This window comes from Brachionichthys hirsutus, chromosome 13 (genome assembly GCF_040956055.1).
Source record: "Brachionichthys hirsutus isolate HB-005 chromosome 13, CSIRO-AGI_Bhir_v1, whole genome shotgun sequence".
In the NCBI taxonomy this organism is placed as follows: domain Eukaryota; kingdom Metazoa; phylum Chordata; class Actinopteri; order Lophiiformes; family Brachionichthyidae; genus Brachionichthys; species Brachionichthys hirsutus.
In genome coordinates, this window is record NC_090909.1 from 2,443,159 (window position 1) to 2,457,916 (window position 14,758).

The 14,758-nt window shown below is 47.7% G+C and overlaps 2 protein-coding genes across 2 annotated transcripts in view; one reads left to right on the plus strand and one right to left on the minus strand.

Moving 5' to 3' along the window:
- Positions 1–247, plus strand: part of jarid2b (jumonji and AT-rich interaction domain containing 2b) — a 31,148-nt gene extending 30,901 nt beyond the window's left edge. Inside the window, 1 exon segment of the mRNA XM_068747542.1 lies at positions 227–247. Within this exon segment, the coding sequence (XP_068603643.1) occupies positions 227–247 (21 nt within the window).
- A 613-nt stretch (positions 248–860) lies between these two features.
- dtnbp1b (dystrobrevin binding protein 1b) lies at positions 861–11,942 on the minus strand. The gene is made up of 4 exons (XM_068747543.1): positions 11,897–11,942; positions 2,835–3,002; positions 1,227–1,370; positions 861–1,138 (listed from the first exon to the last, which is right to left on the minus strand). The coding sequence occupies exons 1-4, from the start codon at positions 11,940–11,942 to the stop codon at positions 861–863; spliced, it is 636 nt and encodes a 211-aa protein (XP_068603644.1).
- Positions 11,943–14,758: the final 2,816 nt, after the last annotated feature.

Consider the following 14,758-nt stretch of genomic DNA (forward strand, 5'->3'; position numbering starts at 1 on the left):
GGAGGGACGGTCACATCGCACAAACGTCAAATATTTATGTACAAAAAAAATCTGGATACGGTTAAACCTGGTGTTTCATACGGGGATTTGGTCCTCAGTCAAAAATATTTTCACACAAACTGGTCGCTAACATTTAACTTGCGGAATGAAAATCAAAGGAATGCAACTAGCTTTGGGGTTCCAGCTTATCGGCTAATATAAGAAAATCATCCGTCTGCACCTGCAGGTCGTTTATCAAGCGCTTTGAGCAAATTATTAAAGGTACGAGGGGCTGAGAATGATGAAGCACGATCAGGAAGTTGTTTAAAATGTCATTTGTGGAAGATTAAAGCATCAAAATAATTCGGTTCACCTGCAGCATCAATCACTGAATAATAATATCACGGCACTAGAGGTAAAATAATTGTTGCTTTTGGGGTACGGCATGCAATCCAGGGAAGCTTTATTTCTCATATATGTACGTATATGGCCTGCAGGAAGTTTTAACCGCCGCAGCCTTTGCATGAAGAACTGCATAAAGGACACGTGGATGATTTCGGTGCACACCTCCCATCACGGATCAATAACGGGCCGTTCCTGATGTCGATATGCACAAACACAGAAATATTAGAGCCTATTCCGAGTAGTGGCAGCTCTAACCACTCGATGCCAACAGGAATCCAACCCGATCGTACTGGACTCGCTTAGAATTCAAAACTCACTCCAGCGCTTGTTAAGGCAAGGTCGTGTGGAGGTCGGTGCAATCGGCGTTCCCTTCGGTACGACAGGAATTTAAAAAGGAAGCCAATCGTTGTGTGCGTGTGTGTTAGAGTTTGAATGTCACAGCTCTGCGCTCGTGTTTCAATCCGGGCCGTGTTTCCTCAAACCTTCGGCCGGGTCTCCTCACAGTCTTTGATGATCTGGTCCCCGTGGTCCACCCGGTCCGTCAGCGGCGTGTCGGGGTGAACGTTCTCTTCATTCAGGGTGACCCCCACAGGGGGCCGTCTCCTCCGTCCGCCTACACCGCCTCCTTGCTCCGGCTCCTCCTCCTCCTCCTCTTCTTCCTCCCCGGCCTCTGTGTCGGAGAGCTTGTGGCGGAGCTCGGCCTGGGTGGGAACCTGAAGGCTGATCTCTGCGGTGAAGGACTCCACATCTGGTCCTGGGAGAGGACAGAAGAGTCCCGTATCTCTGCTCCAGTGGATTCTTGAATATTAGATTTCTATAAAACGTACATCCCATAGACCTACCTGTGACGGGTGAGGAGGCGCTGTTGTCCTCCCCTCCAGAAAGCAGAAACACGTCCAGAGCTTCATGGTCAGACATGTCCATCAGATCCATCTGCTCCAGCATGTCGACGTTCACCTCCATGGAGGACATGCTGCCTATTGGCTCTGGACACACAGGACGGGGTGGCGTTTAGCCTGGGAGTCCAGGCAGAGCGGCGCTTTCTCTATCGTTTCAATTGCAAAAGCAACTTTGGCACATCGAAGCGCGACGGCGTCGGGAATGGACACGCCTGCGAGCGCACGCCAGTTTGATTTGACGGCAAATGATGGAAGCAGGAAGTTGTAAACGAAGGCGACAATGCAGCGCATCACGTTACATTCCGAGGATGGCTGAGAGGTGGGACTGGGATCGGGAAAGGGGCAGAGTCGTGAACACAAGAGGAAGAAGGGAGGTGATTGGCTGGCATACAGCAGTATGAGACGACGCCATTAGCTACTGTACCTCTCAAGGAAATGAGGAGAGCAGAGGAGGGCGGCAGGAGGAGGAGAGAAGAAGAGGTGAGAAAGAAGGAATGTTATTTCTCTCTCACACACACACACACACCAAGAGCATCCTTCAGAGTCACCTTAAACTCACGTTTCCATGGTGATATTAAAAAAAAATCATTTGTAGGAAAACGTTATTAAAATGGCACAACTTATAATCAAAGTTAACACATTTGTGAAGTCAGGTGAAGCAAGAACAAGAACACCCTGGAGACGCACCTTAAAAAGGACAGTTTCCATGGAAACCACCAAATAAAAGTTTAATAAATTTCATATATAATAAAGTCTGGTGGCGCTAGTGTGTATATTTGCTCTGGACAAACAAACAAAAAATGTGTCATGATTGCATTCCCCGATAAATGTTACAATACTAATGGAAATTACACCATTCATAAAAAAACATGAATACAATCTGATGCATGAATGTCTCGATCCAGAAAGCATTGCGTCGAGAGCATCGCTTCCACGCGACTGCCTCCACCATGCTCTTCTTTTAGCCCCACTGTAACCTCGCATTAAAGGTTCCCCCGCTGGGAAGAACGGCTTCTGCCTGCAGTGAGATAGCAGCGAGCGAGAGGGCGAACGAGGGCGTGTGTAAGTCCCTAGAGAGTGGCTTTTGATGGCTTATAGGATCTGCTGCCTTTTATCTTTCTTTATTTTTTGTTTGTTTATTCTCTGGATGTGCTGGCGCCGCCCTGCTGGAGTTATCTTTCACTGTAGCTCTTTCATGTGCTTTTGCCTTAGCGACGATGTGATTCCTTAGCAACGGGTTAACGTTTGGATTGTGACGTCTAAACGTAAACAAGACTCTGGATCTGCATCATTCGAAAATGAGCTGGGATCACTTCGGTGGTTATTTTAGTCACGGTCCATTAGGATAAAATGCTTCATCGCCCCTCCCTCCTACCTGCTCCTCCTTCCTACCTGCTCCTCCTTCCTACCTGCTCCTCCTTCCTACCTGCTCCTCCTTCCAACGGGTTTAAGGAACAGAAAGTCTGACTGTGATGGTTTCAGCGGATGGTATCAGGATGACCGAGTCATTTCAATGACAGATGGCTCCGCCTTCTCCTAGCTCCTCCTCACCTCTCCTCTCGGCGATCTGCAGGTAGCCGGTGGACAGGTACTGCTCCATGTCTTGTTGGAAGGCCTCCTCGAAGTACTTCTGCCGCTCCTTCAGCTTGACCTGGGGGGGTTGGAGGCCTCCCTGTTCAGCGCCGAGGACCCGCTGTGCATGCTCCACATCGACCTCCACTGGGAGGAGGAGAGATCGCCGTGAGTTTAGTTGCTGAACATCACAGACACATTCAAATGGATCTCTTTACATACAAATCGATTTTCCTTTGATCCAGATTTATTTGAACAAAACTACCCCCCCCTCCCCTGCGTGTTAATCAGGATGGACCAATCCCACGCGTCCAACCCCTGCTGCAGGACACGCTTCGGTAAACAGCGACTCATCTCTCGATTGCTGAGTCCTCAGTTCAGCTGTGGCATTTCCGAGGGGAGGTTTGCCCCCGTTGTCTGTCTGTTGTCTTCTTCCTCGGTTTAGAGGTCACACAGCCCGTCAGTTATTGTTTAGCCCGCTTACCCACACGGCTGTAGCTACAGGGACTATTTTTATCTCCCGCTGGATTAAGTTTGCGCCTGACTTTAACGCGAGAGCACAAGCCATTAAGTCAAACAAATGTTATCCTTGCAGGATGTGATGCGCCATTTGAGCTGAAAAGAATTCCTGCAAATGCACGTTAAAGCTCACGAAACAGTCAATGACAGCATGATTCATACGCGTAGCGGTGAATCCATGCTAACGCAGACGTATGCGTCTGGTGGTGATTCATCAGGCCAGAGGCGAGCGCATTGCTCTGGTCACAGCAGACGATGGCCAATGAAATGACAGCATTTTATTCAATTACCCAGACAAATGTTCCTTTAACGACGTTTGTGTAGAACGAGCTGCCGGAATCTCACGTAAAATGAAATTGCAAAATCCGCACGCGATCGTGCGTCTGGATCTCTTAATGATGAAGGGGAAAAAGAAAAGCTCGATATTTTCAGCAACTGCAAACACAACGAGTGAAAAAATACGGGGTGCTACCTGAGGTTGAGTTTGTTACGCCCCTCGGTGCGTCAGCCATCAAGAAAAAGAGCGCTGGTCGAACGCAACAGAATAAGCAGAGAACTTTGGACTCTCCCGTGGACCCAAAACTCAGGAGCAGGACGAAGAACACAAACCGCATGAAATCATTTTGTTCTGCTTTCTCCGTTGGTTATTTTTGGATCAATGTGGCGCGAGCCTTTTAACACAATTACTTTCAAGCTGTGGAGAAAACGTTTGCACCGACGTAGCATCCAACCCCAGGAAGCAGGAAATGAACTTGCGGTTGCCTGCCGAGACGCATGAACGAATCCTGCGCCTAAAAGATAGCGACTTGCCGTCATCAACACGTGTTGCTCCGTTTGCTTTGTGTTCCTAAGCGTGTGACGGAAGCAGACCCGTGAATCGTCTCTCAACGTACGCCTACGAACAGAAACGAAGACGCCGAACCTCGCAGCCGCCGCACGGCGAGAGCAGTGAATCCAGCTGAGAGCTGCAGCTGCGAAGCGGAGCGGAAACACGCCATCAAGGTCGATTCAAGGAGGGCTTCAAGGAGGGCTTCAACTCCGGCTTTGGATTGAACAGACGTGCCACGTGCACCGACACACACGCTCCATCACCTCGTCGCTCTTAATCTGAGTTCACTCCAAACAGGAACTACTTTCATTTCGTTTAAGGAAATCTGAGACTCCTTCTCAATGGAAGTCTGAAGCACGCATTTTAAAGCACCTTAATTAGAGCTCTTTCAGAATCCTCGTAACTGTCAGAGTTTCTGAGTTTCCGCAGACATTATCTGAGGCTGCTGTTGGATGCGTGGGGGGGAAACAAGGCCAAACAGGAAGTGGGAGAAGCGGCGAGAGGTGGGCAGTGTTTCTAACACTGAAAGGCGGCTGCTTCACTCACTCATGTTCATCGGCGAGGCGCCGCCTTAAACCCACTCTCAGACATCGCATTTCAAACCGAAGCAATTTTCACATTTGTCAAGAAAAAGAATGCTTCCCAACTCTCTTATCCATGTGTCATGAACTCAGTGCCCCCCCCCCCTACATTCAGAGAACCAGTCCACCCACAGTCCCATTATGACTGTTTCATAGACTTCACATCACAGATTAAACATTCAATATCCGACACAAACCCTCATTGTTCTCTCCGTCGCTTTAAATTAGCTGTCTGGCCTCAGATGGATTCGTTTCCGTTTGCTCATCACGGCCGAATACTTCATTCTGCAGACGCCGCCGCGAAGCCCTGAAGACCGAGAGGCCGACGAGACGGTGGAGACTGCCACATCTTCTCCTCTCTCAAGCCCCGTTCGGTCAGCCGTGGTATTTTTAGATTCTCTTTTCCTCTTCTATGTCTCAGGTTTCTGCCTACAGCAGCCCCCTCCTCACTGTAAATAACAGCAGCTCCTCTGTTAGATCAGACTCATAACTTGCATGCTAAATGCAAAAAAATATATACGCGATGGAGAAACCGCCGAGCCGACCAGACATTGATCGGCACGGCGACTTTTACGAGCTGTAGACGTATCTTGGTAAATGCAAATCCTCTCGGAACCAATCGTGGTCGTAAGGCGATAACAGAGACGGGTAAAGACGTGGCACCGTTTTCAACCGGTAAGGTAACAAGGAAAGAAGTTGTAACACGATGAAACAAAGATCTGCTTCTATGGAAAGTCAACAACTACTGCTGATAAACACTCTAAATCCAAGCAGTCAAGGAACTAAGAAGAATCAACAGCCAGGACTGCAGGCCGCACATCACAGCTGGCCGGTGCTCAGGAACAAGCTTTGGGCGGTTTGCAGCGACGCAGTCGGTGACGGGCATCTAAAGAGACACCCCATCCACAGGAAGTCATCATAATAAAACCCCGAGACCTCAACAGTTTCAGATTTACTGTGACCTCTGCTTGCGTGATAGATGATAACCGGGTCGTAGATCCATCTGGAATCCGGTTCTGTTACGCTCCAAGCCGCGATTGGAAGATAAAGCACTCGTGAACACGATTCAAACGTCGAGGCTTCTCTTACGCTTCGTCCAATTTGAGTGGGAGTGAAAACACACAAAACAGTTTTGCTAACTACATGTAACCAGGCAACTGTTCGTTAAAGCGAAACTCGCTCTTCACGCCAAGTCGTTCAGTCTGAACACCAGAGGAGGGCATTTTTCATATAACACCCCCCCCCCCCAAAAAACAAAATGTGATAGCTCATTAAGCAGCCTCAAGTGATCCGATTAATTCACTTTGACCAATTTCAAATACGAGGACGCTTTCCACCGCTGTTTACCTGGTTTGCCGTCTGTCAAGTAGGCACTCAAAAAGAACAAATGGACGGACGGACATAAATTGTTTGGACGTACTGAAATGTGTGCAGAAAACACAAAGAGTGGAGGGACTCTGACAAGACAGCAGCAAATCAGAGGTGACAATGCCCAAATTATTCACAGTACAAGGCTGCAGGGGGGGGGGGGTTAGGGATGTACCAATTAGACATGAGGGGGTGAAGAATAGTGACTTCACCGACAGTATTTGGACATGTGACCATACTATACTTTTAACTGTCCTTTTATTTGATCATTTTAATTTGTATATTTTTTTAAAGCTTTGTTTCTTGCTGCCGGCTGACAAGTTTCACCAGCAGGATGCCAAACTATTCTCACTACTATAACAAATATGCTTAAATACACAACATAAACGCATGGATATTCAGTACACGATGACAGCGGCGAATTCCTCCTGCAGCCTTGAAATGCAACTAAACCCGCCCTTTCAAACTGGGATTAAAGCATCTTCTAAAACATTATGGAAATTTCGATAAATATGGGGGGGGGGGGGGGGGGGCACTCCTAGAACCGTAAATAAATTAAAAGATATTGACCCGGCAAACGCTTTAACCACATGCACATAGAGTATAATGCAGCTATATCATGCTGTACTGGAGGGAAAGACTTTCGAGGATTACCCTCCCTAGGACACAATTAAAACAGCCGGCACCACAGAAGCCTGTGAACTATTAACGAGGAGGTAAACGGAGGAGAAAGGATGAGAGGCGTTTTCTAACAGGTGAATTGCTTGCCTCGGTGGGAGCAGACCGGAGCGGTGAGTCTTGCGCCTGGACACCGCATCACGGCAGCTACATAGAACATGTGTTCTCATACGGAATGCAGTAACCACACGGCGTGGAACGGACTCAATCATTCGTCAGTACTCGTGTCTTCCCTCTGTGAGGTGTCGGACACAACGACCCCAGCACTGGTCCTCCTCCAGTTAAAACATACTTCACCTGTTACTGCTGAAGACATTACGGCAGTCCCACTGCATACATTTAGGCTTTTATAGGATGCTCACTGACATGTTCACGCATGTTTGAGAGGTTTCCAACAATGATGTAAAGCAGCTGAACATTAGGAGAAAATGTCTCATTTATGAGACGGGACCAAGGGTTCTAAATAGAGCCGTTTCAAATATCCAAACATCAAAACCACCTGGAACGGATCGGATTTGTTCCAACGCATCTTGTGTGATACTCAGATTGAGATCTGGGGAGTGTGGTTGCTTGGCAGGCATCCCTGAGGTCTTTATCACATTCCTGGAGTCATTCCTGAAGAGTTTAAAGCTGGATGGGTGGAGGCACACCGCTGGGGGTTAGGGTGGATGCGGTGTATTCCGGATAGACTTAGAACCACACCGGGATAAGTACCAGAAGGAAAGCGCAGCATCATTTCAGCGCTGTTGCTGCTAAACACTTGATCCTTTCATGGGATTATACTAATCTTTAGCAAATTGCCACCTCCGGCAGGAAAAGGCACCCGTCTTCCACGTTGGCGCTTCGGAAGGAGGGTGAGGATGAGTGTACGCCGTTAGCATGTCTGTGTTTGAGCAAATGTCAGTGAACTTTTGTGGAAGGAGGAGCCTTTGGGGGGAGAGGAGACCAGCTGATGACATTTTGAGGTTTATCCACGAGACGGGAATAGCTCCTGGAATTTCTTTCAAACGCTTCCTCTGCCAATGTTCTCTCAGTGAGGAGCTGCATGACAAACATCTCGCCGAGCCAATCAAAGAGCAGAACAGAGTTCTGGAGTCGGAGTGTGCCACTTGTTCCCTCTAGCCAAATCCAGGCTTTTCACAAAAGCTACAAAGAGCATTGACGCAGAGATAAAGCAACGCCGCACACAAGAGCATGCAAACATGCATGCACAAACCCCAGAGGCATGCGCTACTCCGTGCCGCACCCCCTTCTGTGGTACTATATTCCCATGATTCCTACTTCCTGTAGCCTCTAATTTACAGATATGGCGTGGAGACACAGGAACAAATGAGGAGCCACGAAGAGAGAGACAGGTTCTTTGACCCCAGTCCAAATGAGGTGCTTGGGGGGGGGGGGCAACTCTGCCTGGCCTAACTTATCTGCCCTTACATAAGACAGCCAGCAGAAAACCGGAGGACGGAAAGAAAAGGTCTACAGGCGCCCGAGCAGTAAGAGACAAAATACTGGTGCCCTTAAAAAACTCGCTTTACCACACATAAAGCAACACCTCGACCCGCAAACACCTGCATCAGCATGAAGGTGATCGAAACCGTGCAGAAGCATTCATGGACGGAGGACATGAGCGTAAACGGCCCGTCACAGACTGCAAGGCCGAGTCCGTAAATACTGTCCGTCCAACCACGGGCCTCATTAGATCTGCTCTCCGGCTGTCTGACCACGCTGTTCCTCCCATCTACCCTCTCGTCCTCCAGCTCCCGCAGGAGTGGGAGGAGAGGCCCGCTAAACAAGCAAAAACCCACCTGCTGAGGTACATCACACGGGGATGGGAAAGGTAATTTCAGAACCATCTGTGACCGGGATCTGGGGGGGGGGGGGCACAGATTGCGCCGGGCTCTTTTCCGACTAAAAATAGACTTTCTGTAGATGTTCTGTGTGAGAATATATGCCGCTCCTCTGCTCGCCTGGGTGTGCACTTGCATGGCGGTTTGTATTTTCCGCATGTCACGGTGCACAATAGCGATTTACGACATCACGGTCGTCCACTTTGATTTAACTTCCAGATCGGAGTGGGTGTTTTGAAGTCGTCCATCATCCCTCTGACTTTTACTTCACCATTCAAGTAACTGGAACAAACTATTAAAACAAAGCAAGTGCCATAACCGTGTGTAAAATTACACACCAATCACTACCGTCCCTTTAATTACAATCATTACGCCCCTTCCGGACCCGTCTGAGCATTTATTCTTTTGTCAAACTGCTCCGTTCAGAATATAATTCTCAGCACGACGAGTGGCTGGAGTTTATTGCACAGCTGTGAAGCTCAAAAGGAAGGCAGTAAGACAGATTCTACATCTTTGGTACTGTTGCTATTCCTGCTGCAACGAGCATCTAATAAGACAACGGGTGGCAGATTCAGCAATCACAATGGAAATCAATGGAGTTTTGATTTCAAAACAGCAATTTTCACTATTGGCAACTGTTCCTGGGGCAGATTGTAAAAATAAAAAAAATCATCTACATCCTCGGTTGGAAAGGCAGATTTTGACATTTAGATGTTGCAGACGGATTCGGATTAAAAGCCCGACGGTGTCGTGACGATGTTCTTGATGGATACGTGCGTGTTAGCATTAGCCTCAGCCTTTGGGCAGGCTAACTGGTTTTTAACTCACACGGTGCATTTTTAATCTTTATTTGACCACATACAACCTGAAATAATCATTGCACTATTGTCTACGAGGACACTCACTTTTCAAATGTCTTGTCCTCCAGATAAAATGGGATAGAGATTTCAGCAAACCTCCAATTAGCAGCCTCCCGGACAGAGTGCAGGCCCGCCTCACGCTCCTGCCTTTTATTGCTCTCGCTCATTATCTATAATGCGTTTTCTGGTTTGGCTCGGTCTTTATAATTCCTCCTCCTCACCAATAATCTCTCACAATTACACTCTGCATCTGCACACAGTCACTCAGCCTCCACCGATCATCTTCACCCTTTCTATTCAAGCATCCTCTTCAGTTCTTTGTCCGCTAAATTCCTTCTTTCACTTCTGCACACTCCCCTCCACCCAATCATTTCCTTGCCCTCACCTTTCCCTGCATATTTCCCCTCTTCCACCCTCTGTGCTTTTTTATTATTCCATGGCACTCTTTTGTAACGGCGCTGAATCCCAAAAAGCTTTCTCGCTCTGAGATCCAACTGAAGGAGGATGATCTTAGCGACGAGATGGTTTTCCAGCAGCACCTGTTAGTCCAGGCGGAGGGAAGAGAAGCTGGGACACAAATCATTCACGCAACTGAACTACCACTAGCTGCAGAAATTACCACGGTGCTTTAATAAATCCGCTGTTTGCCAGTTTCTTAACAGAAACCATTTCATGGAATGGAGGCTCAACGCTGTCTTAATATTTAGCCTGATTTATAACCGGTTCATTTTATCCCTGAACGGTCTTCTTCCTGCAGCATTAATGTGGCTGCAGACATCAGAGGCCACAGCCAGCCAACTGGACTCCAACAGTCCAGACCACACTCATTAAAGCAGCACAGAAGACTAATCACATCTGCAGCGCTTTGATTTACACGCAATTAAAGTTTCACGTGAAACCAGACGAGAGGAGAGGAGAGGAGAGGAGAGGAGAGGAGAGCCAACCTGCACCTCCACTTTAATAACACCACAGAGTCAGGCCGGTCAAGGAGAGATTTAAAAAAAGGTTTGTCTCATCTAAAAATACGCCCGCCTTAGAAATGAATAGCTTTAAACTGTAGTCTATAAATAGGCCCGTGTCAAATGGCGTCGGATTACATAAAAATAATTTTAAAATGAGCACAGTAATTATTTTATTTGATGTTCCGAGGTGGTTATATCATAAATTATTCAAAATAATCTCATATTGCTTGAGCACGCTTCTTTTCCATCGACACCAAAAGACTCTTCACGACTGATGAAACAGGAACATGATTTGAAAAAAATGCTCCTCTGCATAATTACATCCACTCTTTGCTTAAACCTCCAACGACGCTAATCTCCATTTCTCTGCTCTTAAAAGCCGTTGACGGTGGACTTGTTCCCTCAGATGATGGTTATGTAACGGCGCGGTTAGTAAATCAGCAGTCCAAGCCTGCAGCCTCTCGCCGTCTCCGCGTAAAGGCCGGGCTCTGAGACGCTAACGTGATGGATGCCTTCTGACAAGCAACAAGCTGGGGAACCGCAAAGCAGCCAAACAAGTGGGAGTTACACAACAATAAGCAATTACACTACACAGTCACATAGCGGTACGCAAAAACATGGTGTTATTATTTTACAAAAAGCTCACACAACACGCCAGAGACGACTGCTGTGGGTGTGTGTGTGTCGGTGTGCGATCGCTGAAGGTAACATCAGACGCACAAAACCGGTTTCCAGGCGAGTTGCAAGCGAGGATGGGCAGTAAATAACAACAACAACAAATAACAGCCAGAAAATGAGATGAGAGAGAGGAGAAGGGGAATGGAAGACAGAAGAAAGGGGGATGGTGTAATAATAATGAAAGCAATAAAGGGAGACCCATTTTCCCTGTGCCTCATCAGCGCGTGTGTGTGCGTGTGTGCGCGTGTGTGTGTGTGTTCCGGCAGAATGAAGTCGAATGAAAGCTGCAGCGCTACAAACACAAACTGAGCTCAACACAATCCTGGTTGTGGCGCGTAAAACCGAAATGAACGAGTCGTCAGCGTCAACAGAGCCGAGTGACGTCACGGGTCACGTGATCTCTTCCCTCTCAGATAATTGATCGCAGCACGTTTACGACAGCTCAACGGCTGGAGGTGCTCCGGATGACACGTGAACTCCCGCTCGCGCCCACATTACACACTCCCATCGCACAAACACACAAAGTGTGGAGACGCCAGCGTGCGTTACCTACACCGAGCCCACTTCTGTGTGTGTCATCGGTTTCATCCGGACAGTGTTACACATATTAGATTCTTGGCATCTTCACCCCCACTCATCATCTTACTGTTGTATCAACACACACACGCACACACACACACACCATCGCTGTCAATAACAGCGGAAGAAATACAGTCACTTACAAGAGTTCCTTTGGCTCCCGTCTGTCGTGGCGGGCGAGGTGGACATCCCGGCGGGACGCCGTTTGTCCTTACAGAAGAACCAAACGGGAGTGAGGCGGAGGCCGAGAGTACAACAACACTACACCGAAAAACTCCAGCGATCACAACAACACCGGTCAACCGCACGTCTCCATGCCGTCTCTCACTCCACACACACACACACACACACACACGCGCGCTCCTCCATGCGATAGAGCAGAAACGCTCACATGTGCGTGTCCAACTCGCACACCGACACACACTCCAGGTCAGCAAACACGCGTGGGGATGTACGGATCGATGCTGCGCCAGCGCCTACCGCCGGTGTAGAGGCTGCCGAAGCTGACAGCGGCGAGAGGGAGAGAGAGGGGGGGGGGGGGGGGTGAGGACGAGTGGAGCATACCACTGGCTGCTGCCTGAGAGGAGGGGGGGGGGGCGGAGGAGACGGAGTGGGTGGGAGAGAATAAGGATGAGCAGACGCGAGGGGCACATGATGACTTTGTGTGTCTGCGTGTGCGTGTTTCGGTGAACACGGCTTCCCCTCTGACCTTTAAAAAGACGCGGCTGCCTCTGAACAAAGTCCGTCTGCATATTTAATAGGCGGCCTTTGTTTTTATGACTCAGCTGCTGTTTTCATAAATAGGGACGAACGCCTACTAACGTGGAACAGAGAGAAAATGTCAAGGCAACAGAGTCACTTTCGAAAGGATGGGTCGCTCTTCTCTGCTTTAATCGCACACACACACACACACACACACACACACACACACACACACACACACACAGCTGTCAAAAGTGAAAACTTGCACCCACACGACTCACCTTCGCTGCCTGGGGGCGGGACATAATAATCCTCATTAGCATGATGCTGTGAGGAGCATCACATTCCTGTCTCCTTCCCTCTCGTCCTTCACTAACTCGTCCCCCCTCTCTCTATTCTCTCTCTGAACTGGCCCTGCTGATGGAAAGTATTCAAAAGGCGCTGTGGGTTTCTTGAACTACTGTATAATGAATAAATAATTTCCCGTATTGATTTTGTAAAAGCTAGAATTAGTCCCCTGGAGAAAGTGAGCAAAGAAAATATGAAAAGAATCCTAAAGAAAGCCAGCGAGTCAGTTCACAGAGACGTTTAAGTACACACGAGCACACAAACCGAATCCACAACTCCTGCCTTCATTCCTTACAGCATATTCTTAACATGGAGTAAAATATTTTCTCTATTGCGTATCGCGCTTTTATTTTACTGCACACAGAAAACCCATTTTCGTATTTCCATGGCTCCCGTTGTTCAAAATGCTTTCCATTTGGCACTTAACCAACCATCGCCAAAGCTCGCAAACACACTGAGGCCTCGAATGACAAAAACTGCCAAGTGTGCAGAGAGAACTGACGGAAGAGAACAAGAGCAAAGACAATAATGCAGTTGCCTTGGAAACTGGCATTCTGTAATCTCAATTTATGTAACTTTGAGAAGCAAATTCTCTGAGCCATCCGTGAACTTTTCAACCAGTCGGTGCAAAAATCTTTATACATTTATAGAACGCTGATGTGGCCGAGCGCATCGACTGTAATAATCTCAAGCCTCAGACTATGGGTCTACTTCCACTTAAATGCTTCAGGGCAAGTAATAATAAGTAATCATCAACAGAGCCTTTATCTGTAAAGTTTCTCTTTCCCAAGTCTCTGGGTAACTACGGGTACCTCGGAATGATCTGTCAATGTTCTCCTACCTCAGGCTACGTCACGCTGCAGACTCGTAATCTACACATGATCTAAGCCTAATGGCACTTCCAGAGATGCTGACCTTAAACGATATGGTCACAGCAAGTCAGCGGGGGGGTGCAACTGGAAAGCAACTTTTTATTTGCGTGAGTCTGTAGATAATCACCAACCCCCCCCCCCCCCCCCCCCCCCAGACTGAAGCAAAGACCAGTCCAGATAAAACCCTGAGCCCACAAGTGGCATTAGATAAGGTCTATCGACGTCACACAAGGTTTGCATTTCTGAAGAACTTTGTCACGGCTGTAACCGATAGGTTAGTAGAAACTAGTGGAAACTAGTAGGTCAAGGCAGGTTTAAGCTCCCTTCATCCTGTTTGGCCTGCAAACCAGGTGGGAGTTGAACCTCTGAGGGCGGGGGGGGGGGGGTTAAGCATCAATAGGACAAAACTAAAGCATACCCTCCAATAATGGAAGTTGTATCCATCTTTAAAAAATTCAAATGATGTGTCATCAAATTTAAAAAATAAACGGACAAATATGTGGAAACGAAGGCCTTCCAACTCAGCTGTGAAATCCATCTTCACTCACATTTCCTCTCAGAGTTTTGTCTTTTTTCTGCCTGCCTTTCACCAGCGGGTGCAAACCAACCTTTCTGCCGGCGTTTCTTAATGGCCTCATTGCAATCTGCTGAAAGCCAACTCACACAAAGGTGGGAAGTTGTTGCCAGGCAACTCTATGCCCAAGGCAAGTCTCTTTATTTTCCTTTTCTCCCCCGTTGGATCACATTTTCTTTGCCATTCCCACAAAATAAGAGCAGTTTTCTCATAACATCTTCATTTCCAGCTAAATCAAACCGGAGGATTTACAGGGACGGTTGGCGAGGACTGCAGGGATTGGATCCAAGGAAAGGTGAAGATGAATAAGAACAGAGAAAGGAAATGTAATCTCAGGAAGGGAAAGTCAAAGAGAAACTTGACTTTTAAAAAGTTAAGCAAAGAGAATTCTTTTGATGCACGAGTTGCAACATTTCTGCATTTTATATCAACACACAAGGTCATATTAGATTCCACATCTCGAAATTTCAAATACTTTCCTGTATTTGATTTTGATGCATCTCTTCCAA

What these genes read in the sequence shown, in the direction of transcription:
- dtnbp1b (XM_068747543.1), bottom strand. Translation starts at nt 11,942, where the DNA reads ATGTCCACCTCGCCCGCCACGACAGACGGGAGCCAAAGGAACTCTT. An exon ending in CGGGAGCCAAAGGAACTCTT is followed by an intron (nt 3,003 to 11,896) that starts GTAAGTGACTGT and finishes TCCTCCTCCCAG; the next exon opens with TGGAGGTCGATGTGGAGCAT. An exon ending in CGCCTCCTCACCCGTCACAG is followed by an intron (nt 1,139 to 1,226) that starts GTAGGTCTATGG and finishes GTCCTCTCCCAG; the next exon opens with GACCAGATGTGGAGTCCTTC.